The 25,664-nt window shown below is 32.1% G+C and overlaps 1 protein-coding gene across 1 annotated transcript in view; it reads left to right on the forward strand.

Annotated features, from left to right (window-relative positions):
- The window catches only part of LOC145278140 (WD repeat-containing protein 46-like), a 51,704-nt gene that overhangs the window by 758 nt on the left and 25,282 nt on the right, over positions 1-25,664 (forward strand). Inside the window, exons 2-7 of the mRNA XM_080130424.1 lie at positions 10,072-10,310; positions 11,395-11,475; positions 15,609-15,721; positions 19,164-19,233; positions 22,533-22,591; positions 24,048-24,152. Coding sequence (XP_079986550.1) covers positions 10,080-10,310; positions 11,395-11,475; positions 15,609-15,721; positions 19,164-19,233; positions 22,533-22,591; positions 24,048-24,152 — 659 coding nt within the window. The 5' untranslated portion in view covers positions 10,072-10,079. The remainder of the gene's footprint in view (positions 1-10,071; positions 10,311-11,394; positions 11,476-15,608; positions 15,722-19,163; positions 19,234-22,532; positions 22,592-24,047; positions 24,153-25,664) is intronic.

The following is a 25,664-nucleotide window of genomic DNA, read 5'->3' on the forward strand; positions in this document are numbered from 1 at the left end:
AAGCAGGAAAACGGAAGACAATTCCACAGGCGTGCAGTTCTAAGAAAGAAGCTTTGTTCATGGAATCTACGTTTAGGTTTAGGCACAGATAAAGAGTGGGGGAAATTATTGATAGTGTTTACAGCTAGACGAGTGTTTCTTGTGAAAGTTTGGCGAGGGGGGACCATAGATTGAAGCTCAGTTGAACACTTTCCATGAAAATAACGATACATCAGAGACAAACTCGCAACATCTCTTCTGTGAGATAGAGGTTGCAAGGAGGAGAAAAGGACATCTCCTACGAGGCTACGAAGTCTATTTTGAACTCTATCAAGGCAGGACAAGTCCTTTCTAGCAGCTCCTGCCCAGATGTGGCAACAGTATTCCATCCTTGGACGTACCTGGCTCTTATATAGGTAGAGAATAGCATCAGCAGTGAGATATCTACTGGATCGATAGAAAGATCCCACCATTTTTCCAGCGGCCTTGGCAACAGATTTGATATACGTGTTCCATTTAAGATCAGGAGTAATGGTCAAGCCCAGAAGCTTGTCAAAACTTGAGGCCTCCTGAAGACGAGAGCCATTCATTTCAATTGATGACAAATGTGGATTAGAATGTTGATGATGTAAAGAGAGAAGCTTGGTTTTAGATGCATTAAAAGTAACCAGCCACTTGCCACTCCTTTCCCCATTGTACTACGTGCTCAAGATCAGAGGAGAGAGAATTGGAGAGAACTTGGTCGTTTACTGACTTAGATGTGCTACCATAAATGGTAGTGTCGTCAGCATAAATGTCTACAAATGATGTAAGGATATGATTTGGAAGATCATTAATGTAGATCAGGAAAAGAGTTGGGCCCAGGATGGATCCCTGAGGGACACCTTTCATTAATTGCGCCCACTCCCTCCACCGCAACCGTTTTTGTTTTGTCTATTTGTTTTAAAATATTTTCTTTTCAATTATCACGTGTTCCTATTTACAATGCCTCCCCACACGGTACAGAGTTAGACACCAGGGTCGTTTTTTAACGTGGAGAAAAGGAACAAAAAATAAAAATTGTCTCAGTCTTGAAGGATTTCTCCTCTACTGACAGAGAACAAGAAATTGAAGTGCAGCAGCAGTGTAGTAGCACTGCAGCACTGCAGCATCTGAAGAACAGATACTACACTTTGATCTTGTGCCGAAGGACAAGTACGTGTTGAAGTTTACGAGTTTGCCCCCCCCCAAAAAAAAAATTCCACGTTTTTAAAAAAAATTTTTTTAATCTTTTATGCACTTCGATTTTATACCTGTATTATGAAATGGGCACTTTATAGTCTGTATGTATGAAATACTTTATGTAGAAATACAAAACGGATACACCGGCTATAAAGTCAGCGTCCATTGTAGAAGTGAAATAATTTTTCGATAATTGTGCTCTACACGTGGTAAACAACAAACATTTTTTGCCGCTTGCATAGATCCACATCCTATGGCGGTAAATCAAATCTGCTACAAGGAAAGTGGGTTTGTAGCATTTGATTATCCGTTGGATCACAATAGCATCTTTGAGTATAGCCAAAAGAACCAAACCGATATTTAATGTAATTTGAGTATAAAAATTGGGGTCTGTATTACTGTACACATAGATTCGAAAAAGTTGTCAAAAAAACAAATATATAACAAATAAATGTTATCAAAGGCAAGATAAGTTACTTTTCTACCAAAGTGGATATATTTTTCGTGTTTTTATTCAATTTAACAATAACATGTTTATTCAGCTCGAAAAGCATACAGTGTTTACCGATGTATTGGAAAATTCAAAATGGCGCCCGACTCTCTCTTTATCACGGTAAGTTCGGGAAAAGGTGTTATAAATAATAAACTAGACAAAATACTGTTAGAAATTCGCTCAATATATATTACCTTGACATAAGTTGACATATATTCGGTGTTTTTTTAATAGTATTTTGTATAGTTTATTATTTATAACACCTTTTCCCAAATTTACCGTGTTAAAGAGAGAGCCAGGCGCCATTTTGAATTGTCCAATACGTCGGTAAACACTGCATGTTTTTCGAGCTGAATAAACATGTTACATTAAATAAAAACACAAAAAATATATCCAGTTTGGTAGAAAAGTAACTTATCTTGTCTTTGATAACATATATTTGCCTTTTTGACAACTTTTTCGAATCTATGTGTACAGTAATACAAACCCAAAAATTGTTTTATAACAAAATATATTCATACAAGGAATAAGAATATAAAAAAAGTTACTTTCAAATGATCAGGGTAAAACTAGAGGAGAGCGTTCTGTTTTGAAGTTGTTTTGAAAATGGAACAGAAATTTAAAATTCGTTCCATTTTAGTCTTTTTTGGCCTGCAGTGCATGGTGCTGGTGCAGGCCGCCTGCACCAGCACCTGCACCAACAAAATCGAAAACTCACCGTTCACATTCGAAATATCAACTTCAGGTATGCTGATACGGTTGGGGGTGTTATTCTAAAAGCCGTTCTTAACATGGGGAAGTTACGGAGGGGGTCTCTATTTTGAAAGCCGTTGTTAACATTGTTGGGGGTATTTAATACCAAACATTTACCCAAATTAACTTTTTCGTTTTTGTTAATAAAATTTTATTTAAAAAAATCTTTTCTTTTTTTTTTAATATATAGAAAGTATGATTGTTGAATTTTAATCTTTCGATTGTATTGGCGCATGCGCAATTTAAAAAAAAAAGATTAAAACGGAACGAAATTTAAGTTTCCGTTCCATTTTCAAAACAAATCCAAAACAGAACGCCCTCCTCTAGTTTTACCATGATCAGAGAGTAAACGCGTGTTTGGTAAATAAAGTTCAGTAAATTGCCACAAGACTTAGAAATGTGTATGTCAATGTGTTTATAGTATGAATAGATGTAAGTAATATGCGTATGTGAGTATTTGGCAGCATAGCAATAGCAGTGTGTGTGTGTGTACGTTGAATTACCTTGTCTTTGTGAATGTGTATATAGTTGTGAATAACCATTCGTCTGGCTGTTGCTAGTGTGTAGGAATGTTTGCTTGAGATGAACAAAACTGGATGTGAGTCATGGAGTCCTTTTCGACTTGCCTCCGACGGTCCTAACGGTATGGGGAGGGGGTTGAATAGACGTTCTTGGGTTCCTTTCGTCCAGCCGTTGAAATCTGGAGAAAACTGATTTTATTAACTCGTTTTTATAGGAGTTTCTAAGTTTGCATAGGCTTATTACTTTCATGTAGAGGTGTTACTTTTTGGAGATTGGAACGATTTTCATGGTTGAAAATATTTTGAGTTCACACGTTTCTGTGAAAACTTCCTTGCTTTGGGTAGTGAGAAGAAAAACAAGTTCCAGCAAAACAGAGAAAGAAAGACCGTTAGCATTTATAGCCATTTGCATTTTAGCATTCGTTGGAATCTCTTCTCAGTCTCAATCCACAGGCTCCCTCTACCATGCTAGAAAAATTTTATCAACTACCAATATTCTATACTATAAAGCCACCACTCACCCATGTATGGAGTATTGTTGCCACATCTGGGCTGCTGCATCAATTATTAGTCTCTTCCTCTTAGGGTCCAAAAAAGTCCCATATTAGCTACCAAGTTCCATCACCGTGATGGTGCATTTTTGCACCCTTGTTGTTTTACGAGTACTTCAATGGAATGTACTCTGACAAACTTGGCACATTGATACTCCACCTAATCATAAATGCCCACCACCAACCTGAGAAGCAGCAAAATCCCACCCTTTCACAGTAGAGGTTTTTAGATGCAGGACAGCTTTCTACTATCGTTTTCTTTGAGTTGTTAGCCTTTGACATTCCCTCTCTGCTCCCTATTTCCCTGATTCTCAACTTGAAGATATTCAAATGTCATGTGAACAAACATCTTGCTGCACAACTCCCCACTTAGGATGCTCCTGTAACTTTAGCTGTTAATGTTTCAGTTGCAGTGTGCCTTTTGGGAGGGGGGTGAATTAAAGTAAAATATATGGTTCTTATCTGGAATTCCCCCTATATTAAAAAAGAAAAGAAAGAAAAATGTGATGTACATATCCATGATAAAATGAAGATATCATATTCCAAAAATCACAGAGTGAGTTTTATTTTTAAATAAGAAATTAAAATTTTGTGAATAATAGAAAAGCAACTTTCTTGTCCATCGTTTTGAAAATAATCTAAAAAAAAACAAAAGGATATAATTCGACAATAATTCAAACTTGTGAGATTTATATTGTAACGCTTACAAATTCTTATTAATCACTTAAAATTGATTTTCTTTATAAAAATAAAACTGTTTGACTAATTTGTGACTTTTGGAATATATTTCTGTTCTGTCTTAGCTATATACATCACACAGATATTTCTTTTTGTTTTTTTAATATGGGAGGATTCTGGGCAAGAGGCCATGTGTGTGTGTTAAGACGATTGCAGTCCAGAATTGAAAATATCAGAAATTTTGGGGGTACCGGAATCCAAAAAGTTTATGCCTATTTTCCAATGCCCAAAACGATTTTAAAAAGAATTTTTATTTCTTCGTTTTTTTCTTTCAACCTTAATTTTCTACAGCTTGTACAAATGATGGAACGACAAATTTAACTAAAACTACAATCTATAGGTGTCACTCATACGTTTATTTTTACATTTGCAAAATTATATGTACATATAAGATGTGTTTTTGCTGTACCCCCCCCCACACACACACACAAAAAAAAAAGGCAATTCTGGTGAAAGAACTGACCCATTAAATTATCCTCCCTCTTTTTACCAAAATATTTGAGTCTATAATTAAGCAAGCACCACCTAGTCCACCACCATTGCTAAACTTCTGTCTGACCAACATGGATTTAGGCAAGCCTGTTCTACTGCAGATATCCTAACTGTAATCTCTGAACATATATACCATGCACTGGATATATCTAAGGCTTTTGACAGAGTATGGTATGATGGTCTTCTCATGAAAATCAGATTCTATATTATTACTGGACGAATATTTAACATAATTAAATCCTTCTTAAATAAGAGAAGAATCCAGGTTGTCCTCAATGGTCATACGTCAAAATAATATGATATAAATGTGGGTATACCTCAGGGGTCGATCCTTGGGCCTTTATTATTCCTGATATTCATGAATGTCCTCCCTTATAAAATTGTCTCTAAGATGGGCATATTTACTGATGACACCACGCTCTATAACAGGTACGAGAAGAAAATGAATGAACACAATGGCCGAGACCTTAGAGGAAGACCTGATAGGCATATTTGCTGATGACACCACGCTAACAAACACAAAGGGAAAACGAATGTACACATATCCAAGGCAATGGTGGAAACCGTAGAGGAAGACCTCCGTCTGTAGAAAAATGGACTAAGGGCTGGAGAGGAGGGGGGGATGGAACTTTGGGAGTGTAGTGAAAAAAGGAAATATGACAAACCTTCTCAACCATTAATAACCATGGTTAATGATATGTTACCTGAAAGTACTTCATTCAAACTCCTTGGCTTAACGTTCACAGGAAGCATGAATTGGAACGGATACATTGAGGGCATTGCCAATGCCACTGCAAAGAATGTGGGCTCTCTATACCATGCTAGAAAGTTACTTATGCCTAACAGTATCCTGTACCTCTACAAGGCCACCATTTGCACATGTATGAAGTATTGTTGTCACATTTGGGCTGGTACATCTGCTACTAGTCTCTCAGATAGGGTTCAAGAGAGAGTTGCCAACCTCTCCCGAACTGTCATCTAAGCTTCAACCTCTGTCCCATCGATGAAATGTTGCATCCATCTGCCTTTTTTACAAGTATTTTAATGGTAGATGCTCTGACCAACTACAAGCCCTTGTACCTCCTCAATGTAAATACCCCTGAAAAACCTAATAAGCAGCAAAATCCCACCCCTACACTGTAGAAATCCCTAGGTGTCAGAAAGCCTTATACTCTAATAGTTTCTTCCCTAGAACTGCGAGATTTTGGGATTCCTTTCTGGGTTCCTGCTTCCCCAACTGAACTGACATGCAGAAGTTCAAGTGTAATGTGAACAAACATCTTGCTGCGCAACTCCCTACATAGTATCCTTGCAACTTATATCCCTGATAGTAATCTCTTGTATCAAAGTGGCATTGTGCCTTGTTTGAGGTAAAAATATAATTAAAAAAAAAAAAAACACTATATTTAGAAATGTAAAAATAATTGGAATTAGGAATTTAGAACAAAATCAATAATTGTATCGAAATCGGGGAAGAAAATATTGGAATCATCCCATCACTATGTATCCTTGATCAACTTTTGTTGTTTTTTAACGCTTTTAATACATTGTACAAAAAGCGTTAAAAACAACAAAGTAGTTTTGGCTCGGTATTGTTTGGAAATCAAATTTGAAAAACTTGAAAATAATTTTTTTAAATTGACTAATTCAGAATAAAAAATGAAACTGTTTTTTCTGCTTTCGTTTTGAAAGCAGAACAAGCAGTTTTCGATTAATACAAATGAAACTCGTTAATACACTGACTGTAGACAGCTCAACGCTGGTCAATGCTTCAGCGTGTAGCGACCGGTTTTCCTGTTCAATTCTATAAGCTGTAATTTCTATAAAAGATAACATTTTAAAGAAATTTCTGCACAATTAATTATCAAATATTTAAATATTATACATGAAAATATCTAGATGAAAATGGATGATATATACCAATCTATCTTATCAATTTTGAAATATTCTTCATCAACTTTGCTCGGTCATAACTTTGCTTCCTGTGATCGTAAAAATATTAATCAAAGTTCAGTAGAGATGGACTTCTATGCTTATATAACCTGTAAAATTTCAGTCATATCCAATCAAATTTAACCCCACACATGTGTATCAAAATGTAACATATGAAATGTAAACATCGAAAAAGAAGTATCCCTTTTTGCTGTCGTCATTTTTTACCGTTTTTTTTTTTTTTTTCATTTTTAACTTGAAGCATCAAAACATTGAACGCATAAAAGACAACATCGTTGGAATGCTTATTCTATTCTCTTTCCATCAATGTAATTCTTTTAAAAATTGACCCACAAATAAAAAAGATATGACTTGTTGGAGCACATTAGGTGTGTAATATTGCCAATGTCCACGATAATACAGCATACGCTTATAATGCTATTTCCATTTTTAAAGTTGGATTCTTTTTCATTTTACAGTAGCCATCAGATTCGATTAGATCTGCCAATTTCTTGGAATATTCTGCTCTATTCATTAACACTAGCATTGAAAAAATTGTAAAAGTGATAGTCTCCTGAAGATTGAAGGGTGAAAGTTCAGTTCTCAATGTGGGCAACCGAAAAAGACAATTGCGAATTACTTGGGACCTCTATTCAGTCATGGCTGATGGAACAAGAGCATGCTACTTCCCTAAAGTAAATAAAGGGTTTCATTCAAAATTCTGTCCAGGTTCCCGAGTTTGACAAGATACACCTGAAGAAGGTTGGAGGTTACATCAACCGAAGCATTGTTAAAATAGCACTCAAGATGAGAACAGTAGTCTGGAGAATTCAAATAATATGAATAACCAATATTCATCCCAAAAGTTCTGAAACTGAAAAGAAAATGTCGGACATTGCATTTTGTGTTATACTGAAAAAAATGTCGGACATTGCGTTTTGTGTTATACTAAAAAAAATGTCGGACATTGCGTTTTGTGTTATACTGAAAAAAAATGTCGGACATTGCGTTTTGTGTTATACTGAAAAAAATGTCGGACATTGCGTTTTGTGTTATACTGAAAAAAATAAAACACTTAAGCATTGTATAACTGAAGATAAAATGAAGTGAAAAATCTTTATAATGCCGTAATTCATTAAAAGAATGATGATATAGATGAAATTTATAATTCCTAATTGTGCAGAAATGATACAGAAGAGAAACTGACTTCATATAAGTTTTATTTTAGCAGCTTAATACATTGAAACTTATGACACCAAACAGATTAAGCTAATTGATTTTGTTTTGTTTTTTTGTTTGTTTTTTTCATTAATGCATCTACAAAAACCTATGGTGATGTAGAAGAGTTTGCAGCAAACGGTGTCAGATAAAGAAAAATTTTTTTTCTAACAAAAAAGAAAATAAAAAAATCAATAAATATTTCATGAAGTAATATTTTTTTATAATCATAAAAACAAATTCAAATTTATTTATAATTTTCTGTAAAAATAAAATAATTTAGTCTAATTCAAATTTTTTATCTGACGCTGTTTACTGCGAATTAAACCTCTTATTTCTAAGATATAAACAAGGCCCGATTTGGCAATTGGTGGTAAAAACGGGTCAAATATACACATCTTACCAAACTTTTTGTAAAAAGTTACCCATTAAAAATACAACCCTGAAACTTATAATATAATAATTTATAAAAAACATAAAAATTTGACCCATTTTAAGATGAGGAATTAAAAAAACGTTTTCTTTCTAATATTGAAAGATTTTGCAGAGTTATCCAACTTTTGACACAGACAAAAAAGGTTAATGATATCAAAATGTTTACATTTGCTATATAAAAGAAGTCATTAGTCAATTTTTAAACAAAAACTGTAAATTTCAAAGTAAAATACCAAAATTCTTTCAACTGTGTAAAGATAAAATAGGTTTAATCAAAGTCTATATTTTGTCCATCAAATTGAAAAATAACATTTCTTTTTATAAAACGAAATGAGTTTTCAAAATGGATTAAGTTTGAATGGCAGATGGTAAAAACAGGACTAAAAAATTTTGTTAAAAAATAGCAGAATGCTTGTGTAGATTAGTAATGTTTAAAACTAACACTTTTCTGGTGAAAACATTATTACGTTCTTGTGTGTCATGGTGCAAGTAATATTAATTCAAAAAATTACAAAAAAATCTAGTAGATGTGCTAGATGTATTTTTAACAAAAGAAAATCCTCTGCAATTACCTTTTGACATTTTGTGTTGAAAAATAGCATTAATTTATGTCAAGGGAGATAAGTAAGTTTGTCCTACTGAATTGATCACACAACTCTTCCACATTAAAATGTCTGATAAAACTCAATAATTCGATGAATTCTACTTGTGATTATTTTCTGTTGGATCATTTTTTGTAACTTTTAAATTTATACTGGTTTCGACATGACAACTGAAATGCATTGGTATTAAAATATTACTAATCTACAAAAGAACCAAAAGCAGAATTAACCCATTTAAATAGTTACATGATTCAGATTTTTAAAAAAAACATTAAAATAGTTACATAATTCAGATTAAAACCCCATTAAAATAGTTACATGATTCACATAAAACCCATTAAAATAGTTACATGATTCACATAAAACCCCATTAATATACATAATTCGCATAAACCTCATTAAAATAGTTACATGATTCATATAAAAATCCATTAAAATAGTTACATGATTCGCATAAAACCCATGAAAATAGTTACATGATTCACGAACCCATTAAAATAGCTACATGATTCACATAGAAAACCCCATTAAAAACCCCCATTAAAATAGTTACAGGATTCACATAAAAAAAACATTAAAATAGTTACAGGATTCAGATTAAAAAAAAACATTAAAATATTTACATGATTCACATTAAAAAAACCATTAAAATAGTTACATGATTCACATAGAAAAAAAAACATTAAAATAGTTACATGATTCAGATAAACATGAAAGAAAAATCATATCAGAAAAAGAAAATATTAAATATTTTGCTTTTCTTATTTTTACTCGGTTTTGCAGCATAAGCATCTTTGACATTGCTATCAACTATAAAGATACTTTAAAATCATTTTGATAAAATAATGAAATTTGCTCTTTTTTTTTTTTTTTTTTTTTTTTTTGTAAAATGTTCAAACTCAACTCTCCACTACACAGGTTGCCAACCTATAAATCTGGACCCTATCAGAGTAATCCTTTACACTTCTGTAATTATATGCCTCATGTGGGATGAACAAAAATAAAAGAAAAAAAATCTATATTTGAAGTTCCATGAAAATATTTCTTGTTTTATTAACCAAATTATTTTCACAACAGAAGGATGTTTTCAAATTTTTATTTATTTTTTATTTTATTTTATTATTTTTTTTTTGTAGGATTAAAAATGGCTGCTGCAAAGCGGAATGGTCCAACGAAAAAATCAAAAAATAAAATGTTTCAAAAAAGAAAAACATTTCCAAGGAAGAAGAATGACCGTACTGTCGTTCGTGAATCTTTACCTGATGGCAGTGCAGTTGAGGTCTTTGATATTTCCTCATCATGTAATGAAAAAACTTTCAGGAAACAACAAATGAAAGACAGAAAATTTGACAAGAAAATCAAATCTTTCCGAGCGGTAAAATTATCATTTTTATTAATTTTGTTATCAATAGCTGCAATTTGTTTTCCTCAGGATTTCAGTTTGCTGTCATGTCCACTGTGGTTTACAAGAAACATGGACTTGACTAATATTCATATCATGGAGATTTGAATTATACATGAGAAATTTTTTTAATAATCCTGGAGGTCATTAAATCATTTTATGTATTTCTGTGATAAATATCGGTTGTATTAAGTTTTTTTTGTTTTTTTTTTCACTAACTTTATCATGACTTGATTATATTGTTACATCCATAGTGTAAATCCTATCCGATGTTTTATATTTTAAGATGAGTAAAACTGAATATTTATTATCTAAAAAGCTTTCAAGTATTTCAATGGCAAGTGTTCTGATGAACTCCAAACGCTAGTGTCCCTTCGATGACAATCCATCCCCCATCCATCCATAGCCTTGAGCCCCTGGAGGGGCATAGGCCATCTACAACTTTGTAGATGTTTTTGTAGTGAGTTCTTTTTTCGGGTGAGGGTGCTGGCCCCACACCCAACCTTCCCTGAAGGTACATACAGCGCCCCGCCTTCCCAAATGGTCATCCATTTGGTACTGGCTAGGCTCAACGTTGCTTAACTTTGGTGATCTGGCGAGAACCGGTGTGTCAACATGATTGAGCCATACTCCTCAATGACAATACCCTCAAAAAACCCAACAAGCAGCAAAATCCCACCCCTACTCTGTAGAAATCCTTAGATGCTGCAAAGCCTTCTATTTGAATAGGTTTTTCCGTCAAACTTCTGCATTTTGGAATTCCCTCCTAGGCCCCTGCTTCCCTGACTGTATTGACATGCAGAAATTCAAGTGTAATATGAATAGACATCTTGCTGCCCAATTCCATAAATAGTATCCCTGCAAATCTGGTCCCAAATAGTAGCTACTCACAAATAAGTGGCCCTGTGCCTTGTTTGGAGTGAAATGGCAATGAAAAAATAAAAATAACAATTACATGGAAAAAAAAATGATTTAACCATTATACTGAATAAAGATTTTTTTTTATTTGATAGAATAAAACTAATATTTGTGTTTAATTTTCTGACATTTTTTTCAGTCTGAGAAATTTATACCTGGAAGGAAGCCAATTGATGAAAATGTTCTTAAAAAATATAGACGTGGAAAAAAAATAAAATCTGTAAGTCTTTTTGCATTTATTAACAAATAAGAATTCCCATTTCAAAGATGGTAGGATTTTTCATTCAGTAAAATTTATCTACTCCTACTAACACTCATAAATATTTAATAAGACTGGCATCCCTACCATCATGGTATCATGACTTTGATTTTTCTCTGTCGTATATTCTCATTGTTTAATGTTGATTAATTTATAGTTTCACCCAATAGCTTAGGTAGATACTAGACAAAAATTTGAGAGAGAGAGAAGCAGACATAAAACTAGCCATCAAAACTATGTGATGTCTGGTAATATCTGACACAAATTAATATTTATAATTTTGTTGGAATTTGTTTTGGCTCAATATGTTTTCCGAATTCTATACATCTCTACAGTAGAACATTTGAATTAAAAGCCATGTTTAATTTCAGAAGAGTTTTCAATGAATAACTAATCTATATAAGTCCTGGAGATAAAAAAGAGTCTTTGGTGGGTAGTTAATCTGTATAAGTCCTGGAAATGAAAAAGTTTTCGGTGGGTAGCTAATCTGTATAAGCCTTGAACTTAAAAAGTTTGTAGACAAAGAGCAAAGATCTTTCTTGTGTGGACACAAAAAATTATGTGCAGGAATTCTAAAAGATCTAATATTTTTATGGAGCGATTCTGGTATCTGATTGGTTGCTAGCAGAACGTGGCTCCATTTGGTTGGTCAGTTCCTGTTGCCAGTACCTATAAGTAGAACCTTCCAATTTTCTTTAATCCTACCTTTATATCAAAAATATTGCAACAAACACATTTTTAATAAGATGACTGGCAAAAGAAAGATGAACATGTAGATATGATTACAATAAGTAATTTAATGCTCCATCACAAGAATGAAATGTAATGGAAAACAAAAGTTTGTTTGTTTTTTTGGAAATCGCTCCAGACAAGGCATGAAGACGATGTAAGAAGGTAAAAGAAAAAAATTCTTCCAGATCAAAATTTAGTCAATAATAAATATTAGATGTGTAGATTCTGGTTCCAGGAAACAGCAATTCTTCCCTTCCGTTGTCATAAACATCACTCATCGAATATAAGAACTAAGGCACAAAATAAAGGAAGCGGGAGTTAGAAGATTGCCGAAAGTAAGCCCAAGGCCTACTTTCTATTCTCCTTAATAATGGAACTCATTGTATGTATCATTTAACACACATTTTTATGTTAGTCAACAGTTCAATCTGCACATATTTGTTTAGATATATAGTTCAACTTGTCATATTTTCCTCTAATAACTACTCCATACAGATGTGTAATCTTTTCATCCGACATAATATCATACTTCTTACTTAATCATCTTTTTGACTGCATTTTTTTCTCATGACATCACACTTCAAAATCTTTAACTCCACAAGTGTTTAAAAGCAGAATTATTTTCTACTTCTTCCAGTTTTAATTTTCCTTACTAGCGTTTTCTTAAGCCAATCTCAGTGAGCGACAAAAAAGAAAAAAATGAAACCAACAACCCAGACAGTCGCCCATGCCAAAATACTATGTAGCCTCTCCTTCCTCACTCTCTCTCTCGTCCAGTGACATTGTAATTGTAAAAGACAGAAAGAAAGAAGCAGAAAGCATGATATGCTGTAATTTCCCTATCTCACTTCTCCCTACCTAGCCCTTGTGAGACTAGCACTATGCTTGCCTACTTTATTTATAGGCATTTTTTTTCTTTCTATACTGTTTTGAACCCAATTCTTCTTTTGAAGTTATGTGTATGTCACGTCCACTTGCCCTGTCAAGAGTGAATTGAACATTTACAGATATAATCTATATAAACTGCTAGTTTAAAGTCTAGTATTCCCTTTTCATGATTTTTTTTTTTTTTTTTTTTTGTAACATTTACTTTCTTTTCCATTTTTGATCAGCAATTCAATAATGGAGTCAGAGACAAAAAAATTTTTTTTTTTACGGTTTACTTTTACTCAACTGCGTTATGAGGTGGGTGTAAAAAAATAATACAGCATAATTTTTATTTCAGTCAATTATAAGTGTTTCAGTTTAATTAAAGTTTATAAACCATTTCAATTCGTTATTTAAATATTTTTTTCAGAGTTAAATTTATACATTGTTTAGTTAATCTAATTAACTAAACAATAAGATTAAAAACAAACAAATCAGAAAGTAAATAAAAAATGGCTGGGTACGTAGAGCGATGTATTGATATACTGTAGCAATTACACTGTATAATTTAAATTAAGAAACAAATGAATTGATTTACTGTATTATGTTGGTTTTTGTGTTTAATCAAAATTTTAAATAGAAGGATACTTCTTTTTCTATTAGTTTTTAAATAAAATTAAAAAAAAAACTATTTAAAACAACTAGGCAAAAAAATTTAGTTGAGCTTCTCCATAGTTTTTTGTGTGACTTGATTTAATCATTATAATTAGTCACATTATTTGGATTCTTCGGACTACTGTTCTCATTTTGAGAGTTATTTTCACATCGTTTTGGTAGTTGTAACCTCCGACCTTCTTCAAGTGTATCTTGTCGAATTTGGGGAATCTGCACAGAATTTCAAATGGGACCCTTTATTTAATCTACAGGGGTTGCATGCTCTCATTCTGTCACCCATTATTAAGTAAAAGTCCTAAGTAATTTGCAATTGTATTTTGATTGTTCCCCCGCAATGAGGATTGAGCCTTCAGCAGAATGTAACTTTACAACTAAATTTTACCAAATACTTTATCTACTGCAAGTTCTTGCCTCTTGTGGATTAAATAAAGGTCACTTTCTTAGTCCATGCAGTTTGTTACTATGACAAAATACACTTGAAAATGGTTGGATGGTACATCGGCTGAAACATGAAAATAACACTCAAGATGAGAGCAGTAGTTCAAAGAATCCAAATAATCTTCATCTAAAAAAATTCAGAAACGTATTATAACTAATATTCCTTATTTTATTACATCCAAAATCCAAAGGAGTCTTTATATCAAATTTGGTACAATTCTATTAACTAGTTTATAGTTTGATAAGTTGTGATTATTGAAAGTTCTGCTTGAGATGGTATAGGCATGTTGAATAAAATTTTGATTGGATAAATGGATCTCAGTTGAGTGTAACCGAGATAAAGACAGACTGAACAAGACTTTACACATCAAAACCAATATATATGATAGAATTTCACGGAGAAAATCAATTTTCACTGCCACAACCAACATGCAACCCACACCTGATGTGGAGAAGACATGCTAATCAATGAAGAAGCTTACAAGTGTTTCTAATTATATATATATATATATATATATATATATATATATATAAAAGTGAGAATGTGTGTGTGAGAGAACAACTCTCAACCTATATACTCAACGAATTTTTGATCTATAGACTTGAAATTTGATATATAGGATATTCAGACATGTGGAAAACTTTTTAATCGGTTTTCATCTGAAAAAAGGCTGCTAAGAGGTCATTGGATTTTTATCTGTTTGTCAACTGTTTCACAACTACACATGCACAAATCGTTCACATAACAGCTTCCTTATGTTAAGAATAAATAGGTTTGAAAACACTTTTTTAAAATTGTGGCAAGTTGTCCTAATGGTTATTGTACTTTACTCACGGTCTTTAGGTTTTGGTTTCGATCTCAGCTCGAGTATTTTTTAAAATTATTTACAAGAAGTGAACTGTTTGGAAAAAACATAATACTCGCATGCATATGTCTTGGTTTCTTTCCGTTTTTTTTTTTTTTTTTTTTTTTTAATTCATTTTTGTTTAAGAAATTTAATGTTACGTTTAATACCAGGCAGCACCAGGTACATCTGCTAGTTATTAATAATGATAATATGTTAATTTTAACTTCTTAGGACACACCCAGTTTTCCAAGGGTTTTCATTGTAAATTCATCAGTGTTCATTTTTATTTGTAATAGTAATTTTATAGATAGGACTAGTAGTTATGAAAGTAATATTTTACTCTGCCCCTTCTCAATGACACAGTCAGCATTCCAAGGTTTCTTTGTCTAATTTTATGTAATTTTTCTTGAGTAATTTTAGAGCTTATAAATGACAAACAGAAAATAATCAGTTATGATAATAGATTTTGCTTTGTGTTTGGAATGAACAAAATAATTCTTTTATTTCTCTTTCTTTTTTTTTTTTTTTACTCAGCCAAATATGAAGACTAAATTCTACAAATCACAGTATGAAAACAAAGAAAAACTCATTGATTTTGCTACCAAACAATCAGCTCGGTCAGAGATACTCAGACAGGAAGAATCTGGGTGAGTAACATTATTTCATTATAAAAATTGTTTGTATTATTTTGGATGGAAAGGTTCGGTTTTCCAATTAAACTTAAGATGGTTTTGTAACAGTGCCATTCTAATGAACCCAAACGTATTTCAAAGGAAAATGAGAACTTCGACACGATATTTCTTGGTGAAGGAAAAAAGTATTTTTGTTGATTTCATGCACCCAATACCGTGGGTTGTCTGTGTCTGTCAGTACACCACACCAGAAAAACTCTGCCATAAATTTCACTGACGCTATTACAATTTTTACAAAGTTCAACTTTTGAAAGGAGTGCAAGAGAGAGAAGATTAATGCATTTGTCAAATGTAACCTGCTAATTGCTACCATTGTTTTCTTTTTTTTTCTCTTTCTTGTTCTCCTGTTCCTTTCAATCTTAATTTATAAAACCCACCATGTCTGTCTGTCTGTCTCCATATTTTCAAACTTTATCTCTTTCGAAACTAAAAGTCGCAGAGCAGCGCTAGGATTTTTATGGACCATTCTTTTATGGTCTTTAGCCAGTTAAAATAGTTTTTAAGGGGTCAAAATTGAAAAAATCGTTATACATTTTGTACATTCATCTTAGTTTATTTTTAATCAGTTGATATGCGTGTCACATTGGTACAGTGGTAATGTCACCAGCTTTGAATGCTACAGTTTTGCTTTTGGTTTCAATTCTTACTGATGACACCCAAATATTTTTTTTTTTTTTAAATCATGATTCTATAATAACCTTCTCTACCACCATTAGCAATGGTCAAAGACTCTTTATCTGAAAGCACATCCTTTAAACTCCTCGGCCTAATGTTCACAGGAAACATGAGTTGGAAAAATTACATTGAGAGCATTGCCAGAAACGCTGTGAAAAAGGTAGGTTCTCTCTACTGTCCTAGAAAACTACTAACGCCTGAAAGTATCCTGTACCTCTTTAAGGCCACCATTCACTCATGTATGGAGTTTGGGCTGGTGCATACTAGTCTCTCACTCCTAGGCAGGGTTCAAAAGAGAGTCGCCAACCTAATAGGTCCTGAACTATGACCTAAGCTTCAGCCTCTGTCCCATCGATGTAATGTAGCATCCCTCTGCCTGTTCTACAAGTATTTCAATGGTAAATGCTCTGACGAACTGCAAGCACTTGTGCCCCCTTGACGTAAGTACCCCCGACAAGCAACAAAATCCCATCCCTTCACAGTAGAGATCCCTAGATGTAAGAGAGCCTTCTACTCCAGTAGTTTCTTCCCCAGAACCGCTAGACTTTGGAATTCCCTTCAGAGTTCCTGCTTCCCCAACTGTACTGACATGCAGAAGTTCAAGTGTAACATGAACTGACATGTTGCTGCCCAACTCTCCACATAATACCCCTGTAGCTTATGTCCCTGATAGTAGCCCCCTACAGCAAAGTGGCAATATGCCTTGTTTGGGGCGAAATTGCAATTAAAAAAAAAGTTTATATACATATATATATATATATATATATATATATATAATAAGTTATAAAATGTATATGGTGATTAAGCTACACTGAATATTCCGCGTTTCATCCACTCTAAGATTCTTCAGGCTTATGTGCAAATTCTATGGTTGTTTGTCATTTTTATATGCCCATCTTCTATTGAGATTTTAGTTAACCAATCAGCTTCCTAGTATCCACCGCGCCCTTCCTATTAGCCAATGAGCATGCATTTATCGGACAAAGGCCTATTTGACCTCTGGTTGACCTTTTTCTTTGTGTGTGCTCTATTTAGCCTGGATATTTATTTTCTTGATCTGTTTTAAATCTAGGTTAGTGTTTTTTTTTTTTTTTTTATTAATGTTAGTTTATATATAAATATATATATGTACACACATATATGCACATATATATATATACATACATATATGTGTGATCGTTTATGTATATTCATGTTTATTTATTTATTTTCTATTGTTTTTGTTAGTTTTAAAACTATTTTGTATCGCTATCCTAGAGTAAATTTTATCTTGTGAACACAGTTGTTTGCTATTTCTCTTCTACAGTTTAATAGATGTTGGGATTCTTTAAAGTACAGGATAGCAAATTTTTCATGAAGGCATAATCTACATGGGTCATCTAGAAGATGCACATATAAAAACGACAAACAACCACAGAATTCGCGCATAAGCCTGAAGAATCCTAGAGTGGATGAAACGCGGAATATTCAGTGTAGCTTAATCGCCATATACATTTTATAACTTACTAACTAGCTCTACCTATGTATTGAGCACTTTTGAAGTAAATACTTAAAGTTTACGCATAAATCTATACTTTCGTATATTAATTTTATGTGAGTAAATTAAGTAGTTATATATAGTAAATCTGCATAAATTTAAATATCGTATTTAAGCTTATTTTACAACGAGGTAATGGTATGATGTTGAAAAAACTGAAACAAAGCCAGTACATCACCCTGAAGATGTAGTTTTCAGTCAATTTTTGGATCATTACTTATTTTGTTGATAGCATTTCTTATATAATAAAATTGTAGTTCTTATCTGTTTGTTTACAAACTTGTATAGTTTTGGTAATAGACATCCATAACGATATATACATTCTTAAACTACATTACCCATGATACAAGTATATTTTATTGAGAACAAAGGAAGTACAAAATTATTGTTGGATCTGTGCTCCTTTACCCTGCAAAACATATCTCATCTCCGTCATCTTTCAGGACGCTTCACCACCGAATCTACACAACTTCTCCAGTTCTCTCAATCTCGTATGACGGTTTGCAGGTCCCAAACACTTTCCAGTCCTGTGTCCTGTAGCAGATTATCAATAGGTCAATAGTTAAAGGCTACTCGAAGGTTTTCTTTTTATTAGGTAGGAAAGGAATCAGCCACAGTATGAGAAATCACCACCAGCAAAAAGGTTCCCAGTAAAAGTCGTATACGTAGAGCAAAGGGGAGAAATATGAAAGTTATTGTCACAGTTCGTTAGCGAACTCTCTAATCATTATGCTAAAAAGAAACCCTTTCCTGTCCTCCAGTTGGTTATTTATAAATATTAGATTAATTTTTATTTTATTTACTTTTTAAAACTCTTTTTCACTCTCAAACAAGCATATTGCCACTTGGAATATAAGGGGCTACTATTTAAGATCATATCTAACAGGAGACTGAGGGAGTTGAGCAGCAAGATATCTGTTCACATTACATTTAAACTTCTGCGGGTTAGTACAGTCAGGGAGGGAATTCCAAAGTCTAGTAGTCTGAGGGAAGAAAATATTGGAGGAGAAGGCTTTCCAATATCTAGAGACCTTAACAGTGAAAGGGTGGGATTTTGCTGCTAGTCAGGAGTATGTACATCAAGTAGGCACAAGTGCTACAAGTTCATCAGAGCACATTCTATTAAAGTTTATAATCTTTATACAGCTTTATTATTTCTATATTCCTTTTATTTTTTTTTTGCAGTTATATGGACACTTCTTTAGTTTCTCAGCAGACAATTGCAGCTGAAGTAGATGTCACAAGCGCTACAAAGGTATGTATATTATGTTTATATCATACTAACAGGACCCAGCATTGCCCGTTTATAAAATACTTTTAAATATGTAATTTAGTTATTATTATAGAGCCAATTCCCTATTGATTATTATATTGTACCCAATATATATATATATATATATATATATATATATATAGTAGTGATTTTACATTAATATATATATATATATATATACACACACCAGGTTAAAGGTATTCAAGAGTGATAATTAATGAATTTAATGAGGGTAGTAAGAGTGCTAAATAAAAGAGCAAGATATATTTTGTTAGTATAAACAAATTTACATTGTCCTGATACTCAACATGCTAATGTTTCTGACAAATGCTCGGTTAAAACCAGAAGTTCTCGTCAAGTGACTTAATAAATAGTTGCTTTCTACAGAAAAGAAAACAGTCCTCAAATGGAGAAAAAAAGGTTATAACTTAGGTGCCATCAGCTAGAATTGAAACCAAAACATTTAGCGCTTCAACCTTAGTCATTACCATTTGAGCTATCATCAGATGGATAAGAAATTATTAAAAATGAACCGACTTTAGTACAAATGCATATTTGCGCATGCTTACAAAAGCACTTTAAGTCTACTTATCCCTGCCAAGTTCCAATTTTTTTTTTTCAATATTTACCCCTTAGCAGCTATTTTTACTGTTTTTTTTTAATTATATAAATAAAACAGATGTATGTAGGTGCACGTGTGCCTGTAAATATTTAACCAATAAACTCTTAAACTACTGGTCACATAACAGTGAAATTAACAGGAAATAGTAATCATACACCAAGGATGGTTTATTACGAGTAAAATCTTTATTTGTCAATAGCTCAAACAGTAGGGAATGTGGATGGCACTCTAAATGTTTTGGTTTCAATTCTAGCTGATGGCATTCAAGTCATTTTTTTTTTTTTTTTAAATCAGTACTATATATTAGGTACAATATAATATTCTATGGAGAATTGAATCTGTAATAATAAATACAGAATCTGCATAAATTAAAATATAGAATATCTTGGAGGAGATGCAGTTTGAAAAAAATGGAGACAGACGCAGAGATATAGTGAGTTTTATATATATATTATTGAGTAACATATTATAGATATTTGGTTTTATCATTAAATATTCCAAAAAGAGTGGATTTGCTGTTAAATAAATCTACAATTTATTGTGAAATAATGAATAAAATAGCAACTTCTTCACATTTGTTTTCTACTTAGGAGGCAGACATCATTTGTCTGTCTGATCTCCTCATTTCTCTGCAAAACTGATGGATTGATGCTGCTTGGTGCCCTTCCTGTGTTCATAATGCATACAAATCTAAAGCGATGTCCTAAACTTCCTTTGTGCATGGTGCACTATAATTCTTACATGAAGCATTACACACAATAAATTTCCTTGTATGGAATTTTGGTGTAAAAAAAAAAAAAGAATGTTAGCTTTTAAATTAAGCAACTTCCGGACAATGATGAAATAAAGTACATCCTCATTCTATCTTTATTTTCTATTTGTCTGTGATCTTCCTTACGACTTATTAATTCCAGTTTAAGTATTATAGGAAAGTGAAGAAAATAATTATTTTTTTTAAAATGTACAATAAAAGTGAACAAAATTATACACATAAAAAATAACACAATTAGTCTTTATTTGCACTTTCAATAACAAGATTAAAAAAATTAAAGTTTTTGTTTTATTTGAAATTTTATAAGAAATATGTTTATGAAATTATAAAAAAAATTATTTTTTATTTATTAAAAAAAAAAAAAAGATTTTATTTAAATTTATATAATAAATATATGCTTATGAAAGTATAAAGAAGGTATCAAATATTTCCAAAATAGTTTTAAAAGATTTTAAAATATGTTTTCAAAAATTCTTTTTAAAAAAAAAAAAAGAGCCCAAAAACTAATTTCAATAATTCTTAAAAGATAAATAAGACCAAAAAAATCTTTTCGATGATTATTAAATAAAAAAGAATGATAAAAAAAGAAAAATGTAATAAAAAAAGGTACATGCACAGGGGAAATATAGGCATGAGAAAAAAAAAAGTGAAGGATTTGATTTACCTTATCACCGCTTCTGGTAACAACCATGCCAGAAATTAGGAAGTATGTTAGCTGACAATAACTGTTGTTATCAACAAATCGTGTAATGTAATTTCCACTAAACTTGTTGTCCCCTTGTAAGGACGATTTGCTCGAAAGGTTACTCACCTGAACCCTGCTAATCCTTTGTCTAACACACATCCTGTTTATGAATTATAGGTACATAATGTTTTCAACTAATATATCTACTAGCTGACATACCTACTAGTTGCATTTAAAATAAAAGATTTGGTTCTACAAGTTCTGTTACCAATATTTACAAAAGTTTTGCAGGGTGGTGTTTTTTTTTTTTTGTTTTTTTTTTAAATTTTATTTTTAAAATAAGAAAACAAATAAAAATCGATAATCTAATTTTTTGTTCATTTGCTTATTTTAAAAAATGAAATTAGAAAAAAATTATTTTCATATATAGTTTCATTTTGTAGAGGATAGCTCTGGGCAAAACTTTTTTTTTTTTTCTTTTTTTGTTACAAAGGAGTCACCGCTTATCAAAGCTTGTAGGCTACTTGAGGATAAGGATTCATGAGTGTACAGTAGTCAATAGGGAAATATCGTAGTAATCGTTAGTAGTGGAAATTTGGTAAATTTGGATTACTTAAGGAGAACTTAAAAACTTGTTTAAGTTGGACTTGAAGACAACCATATTGTAGTCAGCTGGAAATCAGGGAAACGAGTTCCACAGACATGCAGTTCTAAGAAAGAAGCTTTGTTCATAGAATCTATGTTTAGGTTTAGGAACAGATAAAGAGTGGGGGAAATTATTCATGATGATTTCAGCTAAATGAGTTTTTTGTGAAAGTTTTGTGAGGAGGGGATCATAGATTGGAGCTCAGATGAGCACTTGCCATAAAAATAATAATGAAGCAGAGACGAGCTTCTGTGCAGGAGAGAAAAAAAGGGCATTCCCCCACTAGGCTACAAAGTCTATTTTGAACTCTTTAAAGGTAGGATAAGGTATTTCTAGCAGCTCCTTCCTAGATGTGGCAACAGTACACCATCATTGAACATACTTGACTCTTATACAAGTAACTAATGTTAACATATGACTCTGAGTTCTCATTATCAGATACTGAAAGATAAATTACTATTTTATAATGCCAGTTAATACTTTTGTAAAAGAAATAAACTCTGTTAAAAAAACAATAAAATTTATTTCTAATCTTCAATTCTTTTTATTTTTTCAGTTTTTTGAATTGAATCTTGATTTTGGTCCCTATAAGACTGACTATACAAGAAACGGCCGGTGAGTAGTTTCTCTTTCGTAAACCAATTTATTAACCATACACTAACAGATGTATCATAAATATTTTTTTTTCTGTCAAGCATTCCTACAAAAATTGTACATAATATAGATTGACAATTTTAAAATTGAGTATATACCACAGCCAGTCTTGCAGAGTATAGACAATTTTAAGTCTTAAAACGTCAAATCTTTGGAGCTTCAGGCCAAGATCACAGTGTAGTATCTGTTCTGATGCTAAACTTCACCTTTTCGGTCCTCAGTCAGTGGAGTAGAAATCCTTCATAACTGAGATAATTTTTATTTTTGTTCCTATCCAGAGTGCTCTTTTGTGGGCAACTGGATTTTCTCTACATTAAAAACCGACCTTATGTCTAACTCTGCCCTCGTGGGGAGGCAAGTAAATAGGAACGTAACCTAGAAGTTGATTTCATTGTCTATTGTGTGATGTTTTTTATTCATCACTTGATCTAAAAAAAGTTATTTATATTTAAAGTGCGTATTTACTTGCTGACAATGAAAAAAAAAATATGACAGTTATTTTTGTGGGAAAATCCATCTCACAAAAAGAGATACTGAATTAAAACAAAAATTTAAATTTCCTCAGTCTAGGAGGATTTTTTCTCTAATTTTCTATAATTCTATATATTTTTTCTAACAGAAAAAATACTGGACTTTGATCACTTTCCTTTCTTCCCTCTAGTGCCTAACATCAAACAGAATTCCATAAACAGAGATTCTTTCCTTGAATATCTAATCTGTAGACCATATTGCCACAAAATTGCTTAGAACAGTCTTCACTTCAAATCTATTGCTCATAAACCCTTGTCATAAATTTCATAGAAGTGTCATAAGGTTATTCAAGATATATTGTTGCATCAGAAACAAATGATGTTACAGTAAAGTGAATAATGATTTGAACTAACAGTCTAGGTGTATTAAGTTCAAATTCAGTTGATTCCATATTTGTTGATTTTAATCCATAAAATCTATTATCTCAAAAATGATCATACTTTTGATGTTGAATTTTTGGAACTGATATACTCAAAAATGAATGTTATAATTTTTGTTTGTTTCTGAATTGTTGTATAATAGCTCTGGTTGACAGATAGGCTTATGGAGCTAATTTAATATTTGCAGTATTTCTGATGGGCTTTGATTTCATCTTTTTTCCATATATCTTTAAGTTGTCTTTATTTTTTTTGTCTATTTGGAATATTACTCAAATCTAAGCATTTAACTGAATATATAAATGCACATTGGTCTTTATTATAGTGGAGTATTAAGTATTGTATAGATTTTGTGTATTATTTGTATCTTTTATTGCACAGGCAACGGTAGGATTGATAAGCAATAGAAATGTAAATCACCTTTTAAATGACTCCTCTAAACTTTTTTTCATTTCGTGGAATTTACTCAAGATGTAATAGTGATTAATTTCTTTTCTTTTTTATTCCAGGTTTCTTCTGCTGGGAGGTCAAAGAGGTCATGTTGCAGCATTTGACTGGCAGGCAAAAAAATTACTAAGTGAATTTAATGTTATGGAAAAAGTGACAGACATTAAGTAAGTTTACATTCTGTTTTAACCACACATACACACGCACACACAATGTAGAACAATTGGATAAAATTTCATGAAATGTAGACAATGAAATGAAAAATTTACTACCACTGCAAAGAATTTTCCTCGCTTCCTCCATATGCCTAACATCAAATGAATTTCCGTGAAAAGTGTTTCTTTCCAAGAAAATATCATCTGTGGTTGTCATAAAATTGCCTCCTTGATGGCCACAACATGGCCCTCTACAAATCGAATGCCTATAAACACTTGTCAAAACATCCTCATAAGTGGTTCTAAGCCTTGATAAGTAGTCATCCCTCAGTAAAAAAAATAATTATTGCAGATTTAATATTTTGTCTTTGTTGTTCAAAAAGACGTTGTCAGAAATTAGTGTTTTTTTTTTTTTTTTTATACTGGCAAACTGCCTGGCATTGTCCACTTGTAAAATACGCTTACATATGATATTTTAATTTATGCAGATTTTGTACTTATTAGTATGGTACCAATTCTCTTGATTATTATATTGTACCCAATATATAGTAGTGGTTTAAAAAAAAGTGACTTGGGTGCCATCAACTAGAACTGAAAACATATAGTGCTTCTGGATAAATTATAGTGCTTCAGCCTATTTGAGCTATTGTCAGATGGATGAGAAATTGTTAAAAATGAACTGACTTTAACATATAAATGTATATATTTGCGCATGTGTACAAATAATATGCTTAGTTGACTTGTGCCTGTCAAGTTCCAATTTTTTCAATTTTGACCCCCTAGCAGTTATTTTTACCAACTACCCCCCCCCCAAGTCTACAAAAAATGCATCGTTTGACCCACCTCGTATTGCTCTGTGACCTTGCGTCTCTGAGGAGATGCATTTTGAAAAAAAAAATAGAGACTGACAGATATAGTGAGTTTTATATAATAGATTTGTAAACTAGCAGGGTTAGTTGAGGAAATGGATAACAAAATAGAATAAATTTTAGTTTTCTTTTACGTACAACAAAACATTGTTGCAGAATAGATTTATTTAAAAACAAGACTGAAACTCTAATATTACAAAATGTCCTGCATTCTTGCCAGGTACTTGGATTTCATAAATGGTTGTTAGACGCCATTTTGAAGCTGTTTTAAAATTCCAATTTTATATGAGATCAAATTGTCATGTATTTGTTCCATATTGAAGTCAGGGTGAAAAATTTGTCTAGGAAATTATGATAATTAAGTTAATCAATTTATCATCTCTAGCACTGATACTTCCCTTAATCAGCCATTTTATACTTGTCTTTTAAAAGTTTCAAATTAATAAAATTTTCAATGAAATTAAACTTGCATGTATGCATAGATAATTACAATAATATTTGTATTAGCTGGTGCTACCAGATCAGGCTGTCTATTGGCTTCCTAAGACGAAATGCACCTACATTAAATTTCTGTTTTTGAATTCTATCCTCTTTTGTAAAACTTATGTTCTACAAAAACAACAGCCCCCTTCCTCTTTCCCCTTCCTTTTTTTCC

The sequence above is a fragment of the Euprymna scolopes genome, chromosome 1 (genome assembly GCF_053919585.1).
Source record: "Euprymna scolopes isolate OS-2025 chromosome 1, ASM5391958v1, whole genome shotgun sequence".
In the NCBI taxonomy this organism is placed as follows: Eukaryota; Metazoa; Mollusca; class Cephalopoda; order Sepiida; family Sepiolidae; genus Euprymna; species Euprymna scolopes.